We start from the raw sequence: 15,271 nt of genomic DNA, 5'->3' as shown, positions 1-15,271 counted from the left end.
CCTTGTAAATATATTTTTTTATTTTTAATCCTTACAAATTATATTTATTTTATTTTTTGTTGAAAAAAGTGTTATCTAAGGTGCTTTAAAGATAAAAAAAATAAAATAAATATAATTTATAAAGATTAAAAAAATTACAAGGACAAAAAAATTATTAAATTACATAGACTAAGAAGATATTTAAATCATATATTCATGGCTTAAATATGTTATAGGTTCTTAATAAATTAGCATATTTCTTTTAGGTTGTTAATAATTTTTTTTCTTTGGGTTGAATTACTAATAAAGTAAATCTTTTGTTTTTTGTCCTTATTATTTTGTTTTAGTTATTCTAATATATCTATTTTTGTGTTTTCCCCCTAAAATATATAGATCATTTATTGTTAGTCTCTATCAAATATTTTTTATTGGAATTAATATAAAATAAACAAAGAATTACATGGAGTAAATTGAAAAATAGATATATTAGAAGGACAAAATATTTTATTAAGAACTCAACACAAAAAAATATTAGAAATCCAAAACAAAATTCATTAATTTATAATAGACCTAAAGCATATTTAAGTCTATATTTATTTATCTTTTTATAAAAATATAAGGACTTAATAGATGTTTTAGTCTTTCAATTTGAATTTTTTTAGGCTTTCAAATTTAAATTTATTTTTTTAGTCTTGAATTTTTTAAAAAATATTTCCTACCATTAATGTGTGACATATAAAAAATAACAATATTGACAATTTTTTACGATTTTCAAATACAAATTATACCAACTAAAATTAAAAACCAAATTATGACAATTAAAAATGATAAAAAAAAAATATCAATTTATTATTTTCTGTTTGGTGCAAACTCATGGGAAGGACTAGAAAAGTAATTTTCCAAATTCACTTACTAAAACAAATTTAATTTTAAGGGACTAAAAGACAAGACTTATCACAAATTGATGGATTAAAAAAATAATTAGGCCAACTATAAGGGTTAATTGTGTTTTTCGTCACTAATATTGATGTTGCTAGTGAAATTGGCATTCTTTTGCAGAGGAAGTGGCAAGTGGATCTTCAAACAGTTCCAAGGAGGCTAATATTGTAACTCATACACTTGCAAGATGGGGTTCAGCTACTTTGTTGCTGATGTAATGTTGGATTTTTTTCCCTTACGGGGATTTTAGCTCATTTAGAATTTGATTATTCTGTTTTGTAATCTCTTTTACTTTCCTTAAATTACCAAAAAAAAAAGGACCATCTCGCTTGAACAAGCCTCAACTCCTCATTACCTCATTACCTCTTTCTCATTGCACATGGGAATTTGCACGAGGACCATTTGAAAAAAAAATCTTGTCTCTATATTCATTATCTACAACAAACTCAAACAAAAACCTACCATGTGTAGAGCCAATAGAAGAAATCCTTCACTCCAAACGCATGTATCCATAAAAAATTCTCCAACTGAAGCCTTGCCGCACTAAAATGCCACCATTTGAAGTTATGCAATGACCTCAAAACACAAGAAAAAAATAGCATTTACAAACCAAACACCACCCATCAAAATAACATTTACAAATAGGAATCCAAAGTAAAAATAAAACTTTCTCACTTTCCATATTTTATTAACATCCAAACACATACCCAAAAAGAGGGAAATGCAAAATTTGAGTAGAGACAATGTCGGGGTGAAGTTTATTTTAGAATGAGGAATCTCGAAAATGATGTCATATGGTATATGAAATAGTTTGAAGCTTCATATTTTGGTGGATGTTATGGTTGTCTACCCCTGAGAGTCTTCAGTCCCCATGATGTCGGGAAATTATGGAAAAACTAGTTTAATTGATTAAAATTACATATAGGGAGTTTTTTTTTATAACATTTATTTATTTTTAAATATTATACTCATTGAAGTGAATCAGTTGATTATTATTGTAGAATGTAATAATAGTTTGTGTATTCCAATTGTATGTTTTACATGTTTATAACATGAGAATAAATAGAAGCTTGTGTTGGCAATTAGTAATTAAGATAAGCTAGAAATAAAGCAACAAAATGACTGAGAATAAGACAACAAATCCATATCATAATGGTCAGTTAATTATACAATATTTTGAATAAGTAATTGGTACTAGAATGAAGGGCTGAAGGAGAGAATCAAGGAGCAACACATGTGGATGTACTAATACGCCCCAGCAAGATGGAGGAGTGGTCAACGACACCAACCTTGGAGACAAGGAACTCACGTCGTGATCGAGAGAGAGGCTTTGTGAGCAAGTTTGTTAGTTGGTGACTTGAAAGTACATGAGACACTGCGAGTTCACCTTTGGCAATAATATCACAAATGAAGTGGTAGTCAATAACTAAATGCTTCATTTGTGAATGGAACACTGGGTTTGCACAGAGATACGTAGCACCAATGTTATTTGAGAAGATGTTTGTCTGTTTAGGTATTTGGATCCCAAGCTCCATGAGAAGTTGTTGAATCCATAAGAGTTCAGACGTGGTGGTTCCGATTGTGCGATATTCGGCCTTAGTGGAAGATCTCGCAATTGTGGACTGTTTTTTGCATGACCATGAAAGGCATTAGGGCCAAGATAAACAATGTAGGCACTAGTAGACTTCCAATCAACATTGTCACCACCCCAATCCGCATTGCAAAATGCAATGAGATCAAGATTTCTTGTAGCAACAAGGTGGATACCATGGAAAATGATGTGCTTGAGATAACGTAGAATGCGCTTGAGAGCTTGCATGTGAATGGATAAGGGTGCTTGCATGTATTGTGATAACTTATTGACAGCAAAAGCCACATCCGATCTGGTGATGGATAAGTAGTGCAAGGATCTAATGAGACTGCAAAAGAAAGAGGAGTCACAGCTAGGTATATCATCATTAGTGCCAAGTGAGCAAGTGGTAGACATTGGAGTGCCTATTGGCTTGGCATCAGTCATATTTCCTTTCTACAGTATGTCTCTAATATAATGTTGTTGAGACAAGAAAATTCCACTAGATGTAGGAATGAGTTCGACACCAAGAAAGTGACTCGGTCTACCAAGATCTTTGAGAGAAAATTTGGCAGCAAGATCAACCTTAAATTGACTTACAAAATTGTCATCATTGCCCGTAAGAAGGAAATCATCAACATATACCAAAAAATAGGCAATGGCATTATCGTGCTTGTAAATAAAGAGTGAAGAATCGAATTTGTTATTGAAAAATTCATAGGCAACCACAAAGGATTTTAATGCATGGTACCAAGCTCGAGGTGTCTACTTTAGACCATATAGGGCTTATGGAGCTTGCACACATGATGAGGGAATGTAGGATCAACAAATCCTTGAGGTTGGTGCATGTAAACATCTTCAGAGATCGTACCGTGCAAGAATGCATTATTAACATCCATTTGTGTTAGGACCAACCTTTTGAAAGAGCAATGCACAAGACTATTTTTGATTGTTTGAGGTTTGATAACTAGACTAAAATTGTCTTTATAATCAATACCTGGTCATTGATGAAAGCCTTTAGCAACAAGTCGTACTTTGTGACGTGCAATGGATCCATCTTGATTTCTTTTCAAGCGAAACATCCATTTGTGCCCAATGACATTAAAGTGTGGTTGATTAGGAACTAGGGACCATGTGCCATTGGTCATAAGGGCTATAAATTCTTTAGACATAGCTTGTTTTCAGTCATGACATTGTAATGCTTTGGAACACACGTTGGTTCGTCTGCTGGGGGTAGTGGATGCTTAGACATAGAAAAAAACTTCTTGGGTTTGACTTTTCCAACTTTTCCACGAGTGATCATGGGATGGTTTGGCACTGCCAAAGTTGAAGACTGTGAAGGAGAATCCGTTGCAAGTGACTAAGATGAAGATGAAACATGTATAGGTGATTGGTGAGGGAGTTGTATTGTGGTTGAGATGGAAGGAAAAGGACTCACAGGTTGATTGGGTGATGAGGTGTCATTTTGGGTTAAGGAATTGGGAAGTGAATCGGGTGAGGTGATGATGGGTGAGTGGGGTCGTTGAGGAAGGTCAGTGATGGTTAGATTTGGAATAGAGATAACTGAGGTTAAGAATGGTGAATTATAATGTTGTGACACCCTCTACCCCATACATACATACATACATATATATATATATATATATATATATATATATATATATATATATATATATATATATATATATATATATATATATTAATAAGAAATCAAACTTAATTAAAAGTTTTTTAAAACATTTAAATACAAGTCTTTCAAAAGGGTAAAAGGCTCACATTCACCTTTCTAACATCATAATAAAACTTGTCCAAATAAATAATAAATTCACTTCAGCTAAAAACAAGGTCGTCTAAAACTTCATACAATCAACATAAAACCTATACCCTAATGTCACATCCTATCAGAGCATTGTGTTCCCGTGTCCTCTAGCATCAGGTTCTTCATAGTCATCCACTTATTCATCTGCTCCCACGAACACAAGGTTTGAGATCATCATAGGATCCAAACACAAACAACACACTAGGAGTGAGTTATTACATTCCTAACTAATAGAGAAGCAAGACAACTAGATATACATATCATATAAATAAAATAAAACTTACTTAAACATAACTCACGTAATTCAACCACTTTGTCATTCAAAATTCACTTCTCAATCATCAATCACACCTTTCAATCATCAATCACAATACACAAGAATCACACACTCCGATCAAGACATAATAACACATCAATTTCATAATAAACAATTAACAAGCGCATGAGATAGTTATGCTAAGACTCAAGCCTATATGCAATGTGGTACCATGTCAGTGAAAAATCACCCCGGGGCGCTTAGGAGTACATAACAAGACACACCATACAATGGGTATGTCAGGTCACTCTTACTAAGTAAAATCATAAGGAGATCAGTCAGGGTCACAGTGTTTTGCGAGAGTGCTCCAACCATATGGGATCAATATAGGCTTAAAGGAGCACTCAAACTAAGTGACCCCCAAGGCCTACACTCCGAAGAGTCCGTCAGGACCTCTCCCTCCTGATTTAGGTCCAACCCCTAAAATTATTTTTGCAAGTAGACACTGTTCATGAATTATACAATACCCACGACATCACACTCGTGTTTTAAACACGTTTAACACAATTGCGCTACAGTTTAACACTGGTTCCTAAATAGGAAACTTACATTTTCTCTTTAACATTGGTTCCTAAATAGGAAACCTACACTTTCTCTTTAACATTGCGCATCAACACTTTTCTCAAGATAACACTGGTCAGGTTATTATACAATTCACAGCTTACAACACAAGTAATGTTACATCAAGTGTTAACCACACACTTATTCATAGCCAAAACTCATTCACAATTTCACATCTCATAGTATCGTAATCCACCATCACATGTCTACATGTATCTCACAAATTAACACATGTTCAACTTTGCACTTATACTTAATCTCAATAACAATACTATAATATCAAGGCAACATGTTATTCCACAATTCATCACATATTTCATTTATAAGCATTGCTCATGAATTATACAATACTCACGACCTCACACTTGTGTTTCAAACATGTTTAATACATTGCGCTAAAATTTAACACTGGTTCCTAAATAGGAAACCTACATTTTTTCTTTAACACTGCGCATCAACATTAGTCGAGTTATTGTATAATTCACATCTCACAACTCAATACACACATCTCAATACACATGTACCTCAAATCTAACCATAATATTCTCAAACTCCAACACTTAAATAATTTTTGGAATCACACTATAACAACACTACATTATTATTTACATAAAATATTAATATAAATAAATATATAGCTAAATCTATATATATAAAACCAGCAACATACATCATATTGGATCATGAATTTCAAATAAGCTTTTAATGTACCAATTCTAAATAATTATATGAACACTTTCCCGTATATATAAGTATACATGAATTCATATATATTATCTAAGAATACAACACACAGTCTATTAGAAATCTTTGGTCAATTTCAAATATAATATTAATTTTAAACTATAAAAAAACCCTAAAAAAACATGAAAAAGAGAAAATACAAAATCAATATCTCACTCCCTCTTACGCTAAATTTCTAGTTACTTAATTTCAATAATTCACGCTAATTAGACAAAGGTTCAATTTATAGGATTCATACTCAACACAAGGACACATCAATTCATAACAATTTCTCATTGGGACATCAACTGGTTCATCAAACGTATATAATTCACACTTATAATTATAAGGATAGAATAAAAATTATAGAAATAACCAAAAACCCATTCCAATTTATACTCTAAGGATCCCTGCACATGTCCTCACTAATCTTCAATTGTGAATAACTCATCCCTTACCTCTAAGCGGGCTCACGTGTCTTCCGACAGCGATAGTGGCATCTCTAGCATTTTCCTGATATTCCTCAATTTTTTCCTCTGATTGCTCTTATAGGGTTCCTAAACGTTAGAGAGAAGGAGAAGGGATTGAAGCCTCCATTTGTACTGTCTTCATGCGATTCCATTATCTCCATCCATGAATATTATCTCGCAAATCCTAACGGTGAAGGTGTGCGGAATTGCATCTCTAACAACATATCAAAATTCATGAAAATCCAACGGTTAACAAAATCGGGATCGTAGTTTTACTAGGATGGTTTTGGGTTTCTGCGGGAAAAGAAAAGACTATGATACGAAGTGTATTTCTCTCAGCTTCGAAATGATTTTAGAATTCCCAACGGTGGGATTGATTGGAATTGAGTGGCGAACCATGTTCTTAAATTTCACGACGATCCAACGGTGAATGAGTTTGAAATTGTCATTTTCCTAAGACAAATTTGGTGGTCTACGGGAAAAAAAGAGGATTTTGGGAGAAGAATGAGGAAAAACGAAAATGAGGAGAAGAGGAGGCATCATTGGTGTGAAAACTGACCTAACATCGTTATTTATACCTAGGGTACTCATAACTTATTATTTACTCTATTTATTTATTTTTATAATTTTATAAAACCAAAATATATTTTATTCTCCATCAAATGAATAAATAAAATACACTTTTTATTTTCTCTAAAATCATTATTTTAATTAATAAAGTTATTTCTCCTTATTTATTTAATTATAAAATCTTATCATTTTATAAAACTATTTATTTATAAATAACAATCCTTTTTAAATTAGTCTACGAAAAATGAGATATTACATGGAATAAAGGGAGGTTGTAGAGAGGCTGAAAGGGAGTCAAAGATTGGCAACAAATTTGGGGAATAGGGAAAAATGTCTTCTAAAAATTGGACATGCCTAGAGTGATGAAATTTGTTGGTTTTTTAAATTGAAACAAATATAAGCACTTTGTGTGAGACGATACCCAAGAAATAGACATGGTTCAGATCTTGGTTGAAGCTTAAGCTTGTTATTTGTATAGGGTTTAAGCTAAGGGAAACAAAGACACCCAAAGGTTTTTAATTTCTTGTAGTTTGCTGGGGTTTTAAAATGGACATGGTGAGGTGTGCTCATGTTAAGGCCATGGGTGGGTAACCAATTGATTAGGTAGATTGTTGTTTGGAAGGCAAAGGACCAGTAATGTGGAGGAAGGGAGGCGTGGTTTAGGAGGTAACGAGCAGTTTCAATGAGGTGACAGTGTTTTTGTTCAGAGAGACCATTATGTTCAGAAGTATGTGGTGGGGTTGTGAGGTGGGAGATACCATTGGCTTGTAAGAATGATTGAAGTTTGATATATTCTCCTCCGTCGTTAGAATAAAGGGTTCTAATTTGGGAATTGAATTGCCTTTCTACCAAGTTCTTAAAAATTGAAAATATGACTGAGACATCAGACTTGAGTTTTAGTGGATAAAGCCAAACATACTTGGAAAAATGGTCCACGAAAATTACATAATAACAAAAATCATTAATTGAATTAACTGGAGTTGGACCCCATAAATCTGAGTACACAATTTCTAATGGATAAGAACTAGAAATTGAGGATGTTGAGAATGGTAGCTTGTGGCTCTTATTGGAAAGATAAGAAAGACATTTAGTGAAGGAACCAAAATAGACAATGTTGTTTGACTTGAGTGCATGAAGAAGAGTTGGTGGTGAAGGATGACCAAGTCGATCATAGCTTGAGTGATGGGTTGGAGAGCAAAGGAAGTCTGTGGGATAGGTGCATGTGGTTGGAGCCTGTACACATTGTCTTCATTTAGTCTTCGCAGAAGAATCTCCTTCGTGTACAAGTCCTTTACCTCGAAATGCCAAGGGAAAAATTCAATAGAAACCTTGTTAGTTTGGCAAAATTGAGAAACAAATATCAAATTTTGAGTAACATTGGGAACATAAAGGATATCTGAAAGCTTTAAAGAAGAACCATTAGTGGAAATAGTTGTTGAACCAATATGAGTAATAGGAAGATGATTACCATTTGCAACTTAAAGATTATCAATTCCATGGTAATATTCTTTTATGGACAAATTGTTGATGTCATTGGTGACATGATGGGATGCACCAGAATCAAATAGCTAGGAAGGTGGAGATGAGTGAAAGATCACTTGTTGGGCCACATGGGCAGTTGGATGGTGTGGCTTGTTTGGGAAAAATCTTGCAACATTGCTTTGCTGAATGACCAGGTTTTTCACAGTATCGAAAAATGGTAGGATTGTTGATTGGTGGCTTTGTTGGTGTTGGAGAGAGTAGGAGCATAACCATGGTAATTATTGTTGCAGCTAGTTTGATAGTGTCCTCGAGCATTATGATTATAATGGCACTGAGTAAGGTATGCAGTAATAGGAACCGGTGTTGAGATGTGTTCTTCACATTGTAGAAACATCTCAAAATCCACCAGCTTGTCATAGAGTTCGTTGAAAGCAATTGGTGAATCACGAGTGCGAATGGAAGCAGTAAATTCTTCGAAGGTTGGTCCAAGATCATTCAAGGCACGAATAACCATTTCAAGGTTATCAATAGGATGACCAATGAGAGCCAATTCATCAACAATATTGCGGATTGAGTGTAAATAAGTTGAGACAGAGGAGTTGCCTTTGGTTATGGAACTGAGCCATTCCCTGAGTGACATAATTCTCAACTGGGATTGATTAGAAAAGGCATGAGAAAGGGCTAGCTAAGCATCGCGAGAAGTATCAGCAGCAGCCATGACAAATCATGCTTCAGAATTGCACGAGCCAAGAAAAGCAAGGTAGATAAGTTTGTCTTGTCTGATCCAAAGGGAGAGAGCAGAATTAGATGATGTTGTTTCACCAGTGCCAATAGTGGCAGGGGGCACGTTGTTGTGCCTGTGGCATAGCCTTAAAGATCATGAGCTATGAGAAGCGAATTAACCTATTTATACCAAGTTGGATAATTGGTGTTGTTTAGCTTAATTGGAAGATAAGAGTTTGTGTTAAACTCTATGAGGTCTTTGAGGTCATTGGAATGTAGAATGTAATAATAATGTGTGTATTCCAATTTTATGTTTTATATGTTTACAACGTGAGAATAAATAGCAGCTTGTGCCAGCAATTGGTAATTAAGACACGCTAGAAATAAGGCAACAAAATGACTGAGAATAAGACAACAGATTTGCACTATAATGGCCAGTTAATTATATAATATTTTGAGTAAGTAGAATGAAGGGTTGAAGGAGAGAAACAAGGAGCAGCAAATGTACCAATAATTATAAGGATGTTAAATAGTAACAAAACAACTAATCCGACTAATTTTTCACAAAGCACACTTTCACACAAGCACACTACACTTTCTATTGTAGGCCTATCTTTCAGACTTGTTCCATACTTCTAAATTTGTCTTGTTTTATTGTATAATCTAAGAACACTAAAAGCAATTATTAGCAATTTTGCTTTTTAGTGGTTTATCATCATTAGAACATTAGTTTTTTTTTAGGGCTTTGTCTCAACACTTATTAGTTAAGCTTTATCTTTGATTTTCTAGAAGTTCAAATCTTTTGTTTTACTTGTATTTATTATTGATGCATGCACATGAGAATTATTATTTTTAAATATTAAAAATTAGTTAATTTCATTGGTTAGAATTATAATAAAGATAGCCAACGACAAACATAAGTTTTCATGACTCATCTTGTAATACTAACTTGACTCGATTTAAAGTTAATTTTGAAGGGTTAAATTTTTAGAAATTAAATTTGATGTACTATGAGATTTAGTTAAGTTTTGGTTGTCCATTAGTACAAAATAAATCTTTAAATATTAGTTGTCATTTTCAACATTCTAAATTGGTTACATGAGTGGATGTGTAATCATTTGATATAGAATGTTAGTATTTTCTAAACCAATTATATAACTAATGTAGATAATGACTTTCTATCTTTATTTTAGACTTGATCATTCACTTTTTACATCGAATATGACTATAATCAATTTAAAAAATGATGTTATATTAGTTATGGTAATAATAAATGTTTATTTTTTCAAAAATTAGTATTGCAACTAATGTTTATCTCAATAATATAAAAAAATCCTTAGTAAAAGAAAAAAAAGCAAAATCTAAAAAGCTCTCTTCCTTCCTCAAGCCACACTCTTTGAGTTCTGGTTGCTTGGTGGGACACCATCCTAAGGAGGGAGGAGTTAGTGAATGATGAATGCTAAAAATAAAAGAACTTTTACAAATTAACTTATGTATAAGTTTATTTTAATTAATAGAAGTACTTAATTTTTTTTTATCTAAACATACTAATTTATATATGTAGAGGGATCTTTCTAAATTTATAAAATAATATTAAATAAAAATAATATATTTAATATCTTAAAAGTATAAAATATGTATATTTTTCTTTAATAAGTAGGAGGATTTATAAAATATATATTGTAATAATTAATACAAATATTTTTCTTACCATGGGCCCGAGCCCAAGAACGGTGGATTCTCAAATCTCATGGCGGTTTGACCCATGCCCGTTGACTGGGCGAAAAGTAAGTAAGGGGCAAGGGCAAAATGGGAATCGCAAGAGAAAAAAGAGCACACTCCCAAAGCCAAAAAGGAGAGAGGGTTTTTGTGTAGTAAGCTATAATCTTCGTTTGTTCTCATAGCTCCCACTCACTTTCTCGCAGAAACGTATTGTTTTTCTCTCTTTCCGCGGCCTAGATCTGAGCAGTTTGGAAACCCTAACTGCTCTCACCAACGACATCACCACTCTCTCCGATCAACTACCTCTTTCGTCGCCCTAAGGTTCCTCTCTCTCTCTCTCTCTCTCTCTCTCTTCTTTTCTCTTATCCGATTCGACGCTACCTCTCTGTCTGTATTTTTTTTCATATTTAATCGATGTAGTTGTTATCGCTATTTTACGATTGGATCTGCTTATGCCGCTCTGGCTTGTTAGCTTTTGTTCGTTTTGAACCCTATGAACGTTTAGGAAGTTACTTTTACTATCGTTTTTTTTTCTTCCTTTCGATAAGGAAGACATCATATGGAGATTTAGATTTGTCTCCTTTGCTCTCGTGATATCTAGTTTATTGTCGTTGATCTTAGGTTTTGCTCTGACTGTGTTCTTTTACGCTGATGTTTTTTTTGTTCCTTTATTTTTTATTTTTTGGTGCTGATCTGCTTAACGTGTGTTTTGGCTCGGATTGGAGTTTACGAAGTTGGTTTTATTTGGAAGTGGTTTCGATGAAATGGAATGACCTTCGATATATGTTGAGAATATAAATTACTTTTTGATGTGTTGTTAAGAGAAAGGGTATGAGCTATGTCTTGAGTTTGATTGAAAATAATTTGATGTTAAAAAATTAGTGGTAAAAAAGTTTAATTAAAAACTTGTTTAGGTGATATTAAATAGAATCAGTTCTGGAGTAGAACTACAACATGTTGAAAACGTTAGAGTTATATAAAGTAATTAGTGTATTTTGTCATTTTACAGACAAACAAGTGTTTTTGTGCTCCTTAATGTCCAAAGCAACAAAATTTGTTGCCTCTTTGGCTGCTGTGGCCAGTGAGAGAATAATGTTAGAGTGCAAACATGGATTTGCCTTTGCCTTGGCAGCATTTATGTGGTGCATTTGAGCCGCAAATGGACTTTGGATAGGCTGAACGCCAAACCAAAAGCATGCCTTTATAATACTATTTCTTTTCATCTTGCAGTCATGGCAGGAATTGCACCCGAGGGATCACAGTTTGATGCTCGTCAATATGATACCAAGATGAATGAGCTGTAAGATCTTCCCCTTATTTTTTGTTTATTGTTCTTCAAAGTAGTTCTGTAGGATTCTGCTTCATTAGCATTTAGTTACTGTGATTGTTTTTCATGTTTCAGTCTAATTTGTTTGATTTTGATAACTTGATGGCTGCAGGCTTACGTCCGATGGTCAGGATTTCTTCACATCCTACGATGAGGTTTATGACAGTTTTGATGCTATGGGCTTGCAAGAGAATCTCCTGAGAGGCATTTATGCATATGGTAGATTTAACTTTCTTTATGTCCTCTTACTTTTTTAATTTTATTTTCCAAACCAAGAGTTATTTTGTATTTTATCGTGATGACAATTGTAATTTTTTTTATTTGTTATGTATTTATGGGACTGAAATTCCATTTTTTTAATCCTTCAAATTCCACTGCATTTTTGTGTAAATCATGGTGTTTATTGTCCTGATGCTGGTATCAATCTTTAACTGTATATTTAAACTAGTTTGATTTGTGTTTTAGGTTTTGAGAAGCCATCAGCTATTCAGCAAAGGGGAATAGTTCCATTCTGCAAGGGACTTGACGTTATACAACAGGCCCAGTCTGGAACTGGGAAAACAGCAACTTTCTGCTCTGGAATTCTGCAGCAACTTGACTATAGTGTGACTGAATGCCAAGCCTTGGTTTTAGCACCAACTAGGGAGCTTGCTCAGCAAATTGAAAAGGTTATGCGGGCACTCGGAGATTATCTTGGTGTGAAGGTGCACGCATGTGTGGGAGGTACCAGTGTTCGTGAAGACCAACGCATTCTATCAAGTGGTGTTCATGTTGTTGTTGGTACTCCTGGTCGTGTATTTGATATGCTGCGCAGACAGTCACTTCGGCCAGACTATATCAAGATGTTTGTATTGGATGAGGCTGATGAAATGCTTTCCCGTGGTTTTAAAGATCAGGTGCTTTTTAATTCATATTCTTTTTGTTAATTTTATAATTACTGACTGGACTTGTTGTTTTTGATATGTAATGCCCACACGTTTCTGTATTTTTGTACATTGATGATAAACTATTAGCCAATGCCTTTTATACATGTTCTTTGAATTTCTTAATTAAATTTATTTTATTTCTTTATTTTTTTTTTTTAACATCATCTTTTGTTGGCATGTATGCTTGTCATGCATTTGAAATTCTTATATTATCAGCAGCAGTAGAACTAAAATGTGATAGTAAGTTCCTTTGAATTATCCTGGAGATTTTATTTATATTGGCCTATTTGTTTAGTGTCCCAAACAAATTTATTCATAAGTGCTTTAACCTTAATTTCATTTTTATCAGATCTATGATATATTCCAGTTGCTTCCATCTAAGATTCAAGTGGGAGTTTTCTCTGCTACAATGCCTCCCGAGGCACTTGAGATCACAAGGAAGTTCATGAACAAACCTGTGAGGATCCTTGTGAAGCGTGATGAGCTCACCTTGGAGGGTATCAAGCAATTTCATGTCAATGTTGAGAAAGAGGAATGGAAGCTTGACACACTGTGTGATCTTTATGAGACATTGGCAATTACTCAGAGTGTCATTTTTGTGAACACCAGAAGAAAGGTTGATTGGCTGACTGACAAGATGCGAAGTCGAGACCACACAGTCTCAGCAACCCATGGAGACATGGACCAGAATACCAGGGACATTATTATGCGTGAATTCCGTTCTGGGTCATCCCGTGTTTTGATAACTACTGATCTTTTGGCCCGTGGTATTGATGTCCAGCAAGTGTCTTTAGTTATAAATTATGATCTCCCAACGCAGCCTGAGAACTATCTCCATCGTATTGGACGTAGTGGAAGGTTTGGTAGGAAAGGTGTTGCCATTAACTTCGTCACAAAGGATGATGAAAAAATGCTGTTTGACATCCAGAAGTTTTACAATGTGGTAATTGAGGAGCTGCCTTCAAATGTTGCTGAACTCCTTTGATGAGTTTTTTTGTTCCATCATATTAGAGGAAAGTTGGTTTCTGAGGTAAGTGTTATGTAATGTTTTTTGTTCCTTTTGTTGTATTTCTGCTCTTAAACCTTGTTTGACCTTCTTAATAGGTGTAGTAATTTAAATTACATTATCATCAGTCGTCTGAATGTCCCAAGTGATGAGTACTTGCAATGTGGAATCACATTATTGTCTGAATTGGTGTATTGGTAGTTGTTGCACCTTTCTAACAAGCAAGGTTTTTTTCATACACGTTTTGGTTATTCTAACATACGTAGGGATAATTTGATTCTTTTTTTCGATTTATTCAAAGTTGATCCATGGCATGGCGTGGTGTGCTGTGGTGCTTATTTTGAGGTTCAAGGGTTAAATCTTATGCTTTTTAAAGTTATTTTTCTTGATCGTTTCATTTCCTCAATTTGAAAATGGTATTTAATAAAATGAAACTGGACATTGGTAGCGTGGTTCTAGTGATTTTTTTATCCTCATTTGAAATAGCTATCAACTTACATTATTCGATGTTCCAAGGATTGGAGGATCATTGTGAGGCAAGATATTCGGTTGTGGTTCTCTACTCAACAGCTATATGGATTGCAATAACCGTGGATTCGCCGAATCATCAGTCGGAGGTTTTTTTTTTCCTGGTTTGTTGTCACAATGTTGTAAGCATTGATGGAGCACGTAGTTTACTTGTTTATGAGCAGGATGTTATTGAAATTGTAAGATTTTAAAATCATAATGTTTGACTCTTTTGACCAACTTTTCAAGTAACTTCAAATATTGAATATTGTGTTGAGCATTGGAAGTCTAACGGTAATTCTGGTGCCATATGTAATTACAATTACCTCTTAGAGGTCTATTTTGTCGAGGCAGAAAACGAAGTATTACTACTAATGAAACATCATTGCTTTTTCTTAAAGTAAATGTCAAACACCCGTATTAATATTAATACCTGATTAAGTATTAAAACGGAGGCTAAAACCGGTTTTACTTTGGTTTATGTTGCAGCTTCCATTTGTATTCAATGCGTGACGAGTAAAGAGCCCGAGATGTCCATTTTGGGAGCATTGTCCTGCGTCCCAGAGATGTCCATTCTTTGGCTATAAGCTATGCCAACTGCACTTTAAAAAAAGGTTTTATATTTGTGATT

At 34.0% G+C, this 15,271-nt stretch overlaps 1 protein-coding gene across 1 annotated transcript; it reads left to right on the top strand.

Annotated features, from left to right (window-relative positions):
• Window positions 1–10,970: 10,970 nt before the first annotated feature.
• Window positions 10,971–14,880, top strand: LOC100788218 (eukaryotic initiation factor 4A-15). Its single transcript, XM_003533723.3, has 6 exons — window positions 10,971–11,195; window positions 12,105–12,174; window positions 12,314–12,420; window positions 12,667–13,097; window positions 13,477–14,157; window positions 14,650–14,880. The coding sequence occupies exons 2-5, from the start codon at window positions 12,107–12,109 to the stop codon at window positions 14,110–14,112; spliced, it is 1,242 nt and encodes a 413-aa protein (XP_003533771.1). The 5' UTR covers window positions 10,971–11,195; window positions 12,105–12,106; the 3' UTR covers window positions 14,113–14,157; window positions 14,650–14,880.
• The last annotated feature ends 391 nt before the right edge of the window (window positions 14,881–15,271 follow it).

This window comes from Glycine max, chromosome 9, assembly GCF_000004515.6.
Source record: "Glycine max cultivar Williams 82 chromosome 9, Glycine_max_v4.0, whole genome shotgun sequence".
NCBI classification, from domain to species: Eukaryota; Viridiplantae; Streptophyta; class Magnoliopsida; order Fabales; family Fabaceae; genus Glycine; species Glycine max.
This window is presented reverse-complemented; position numbering and strand designations above follow the sequence as displayed.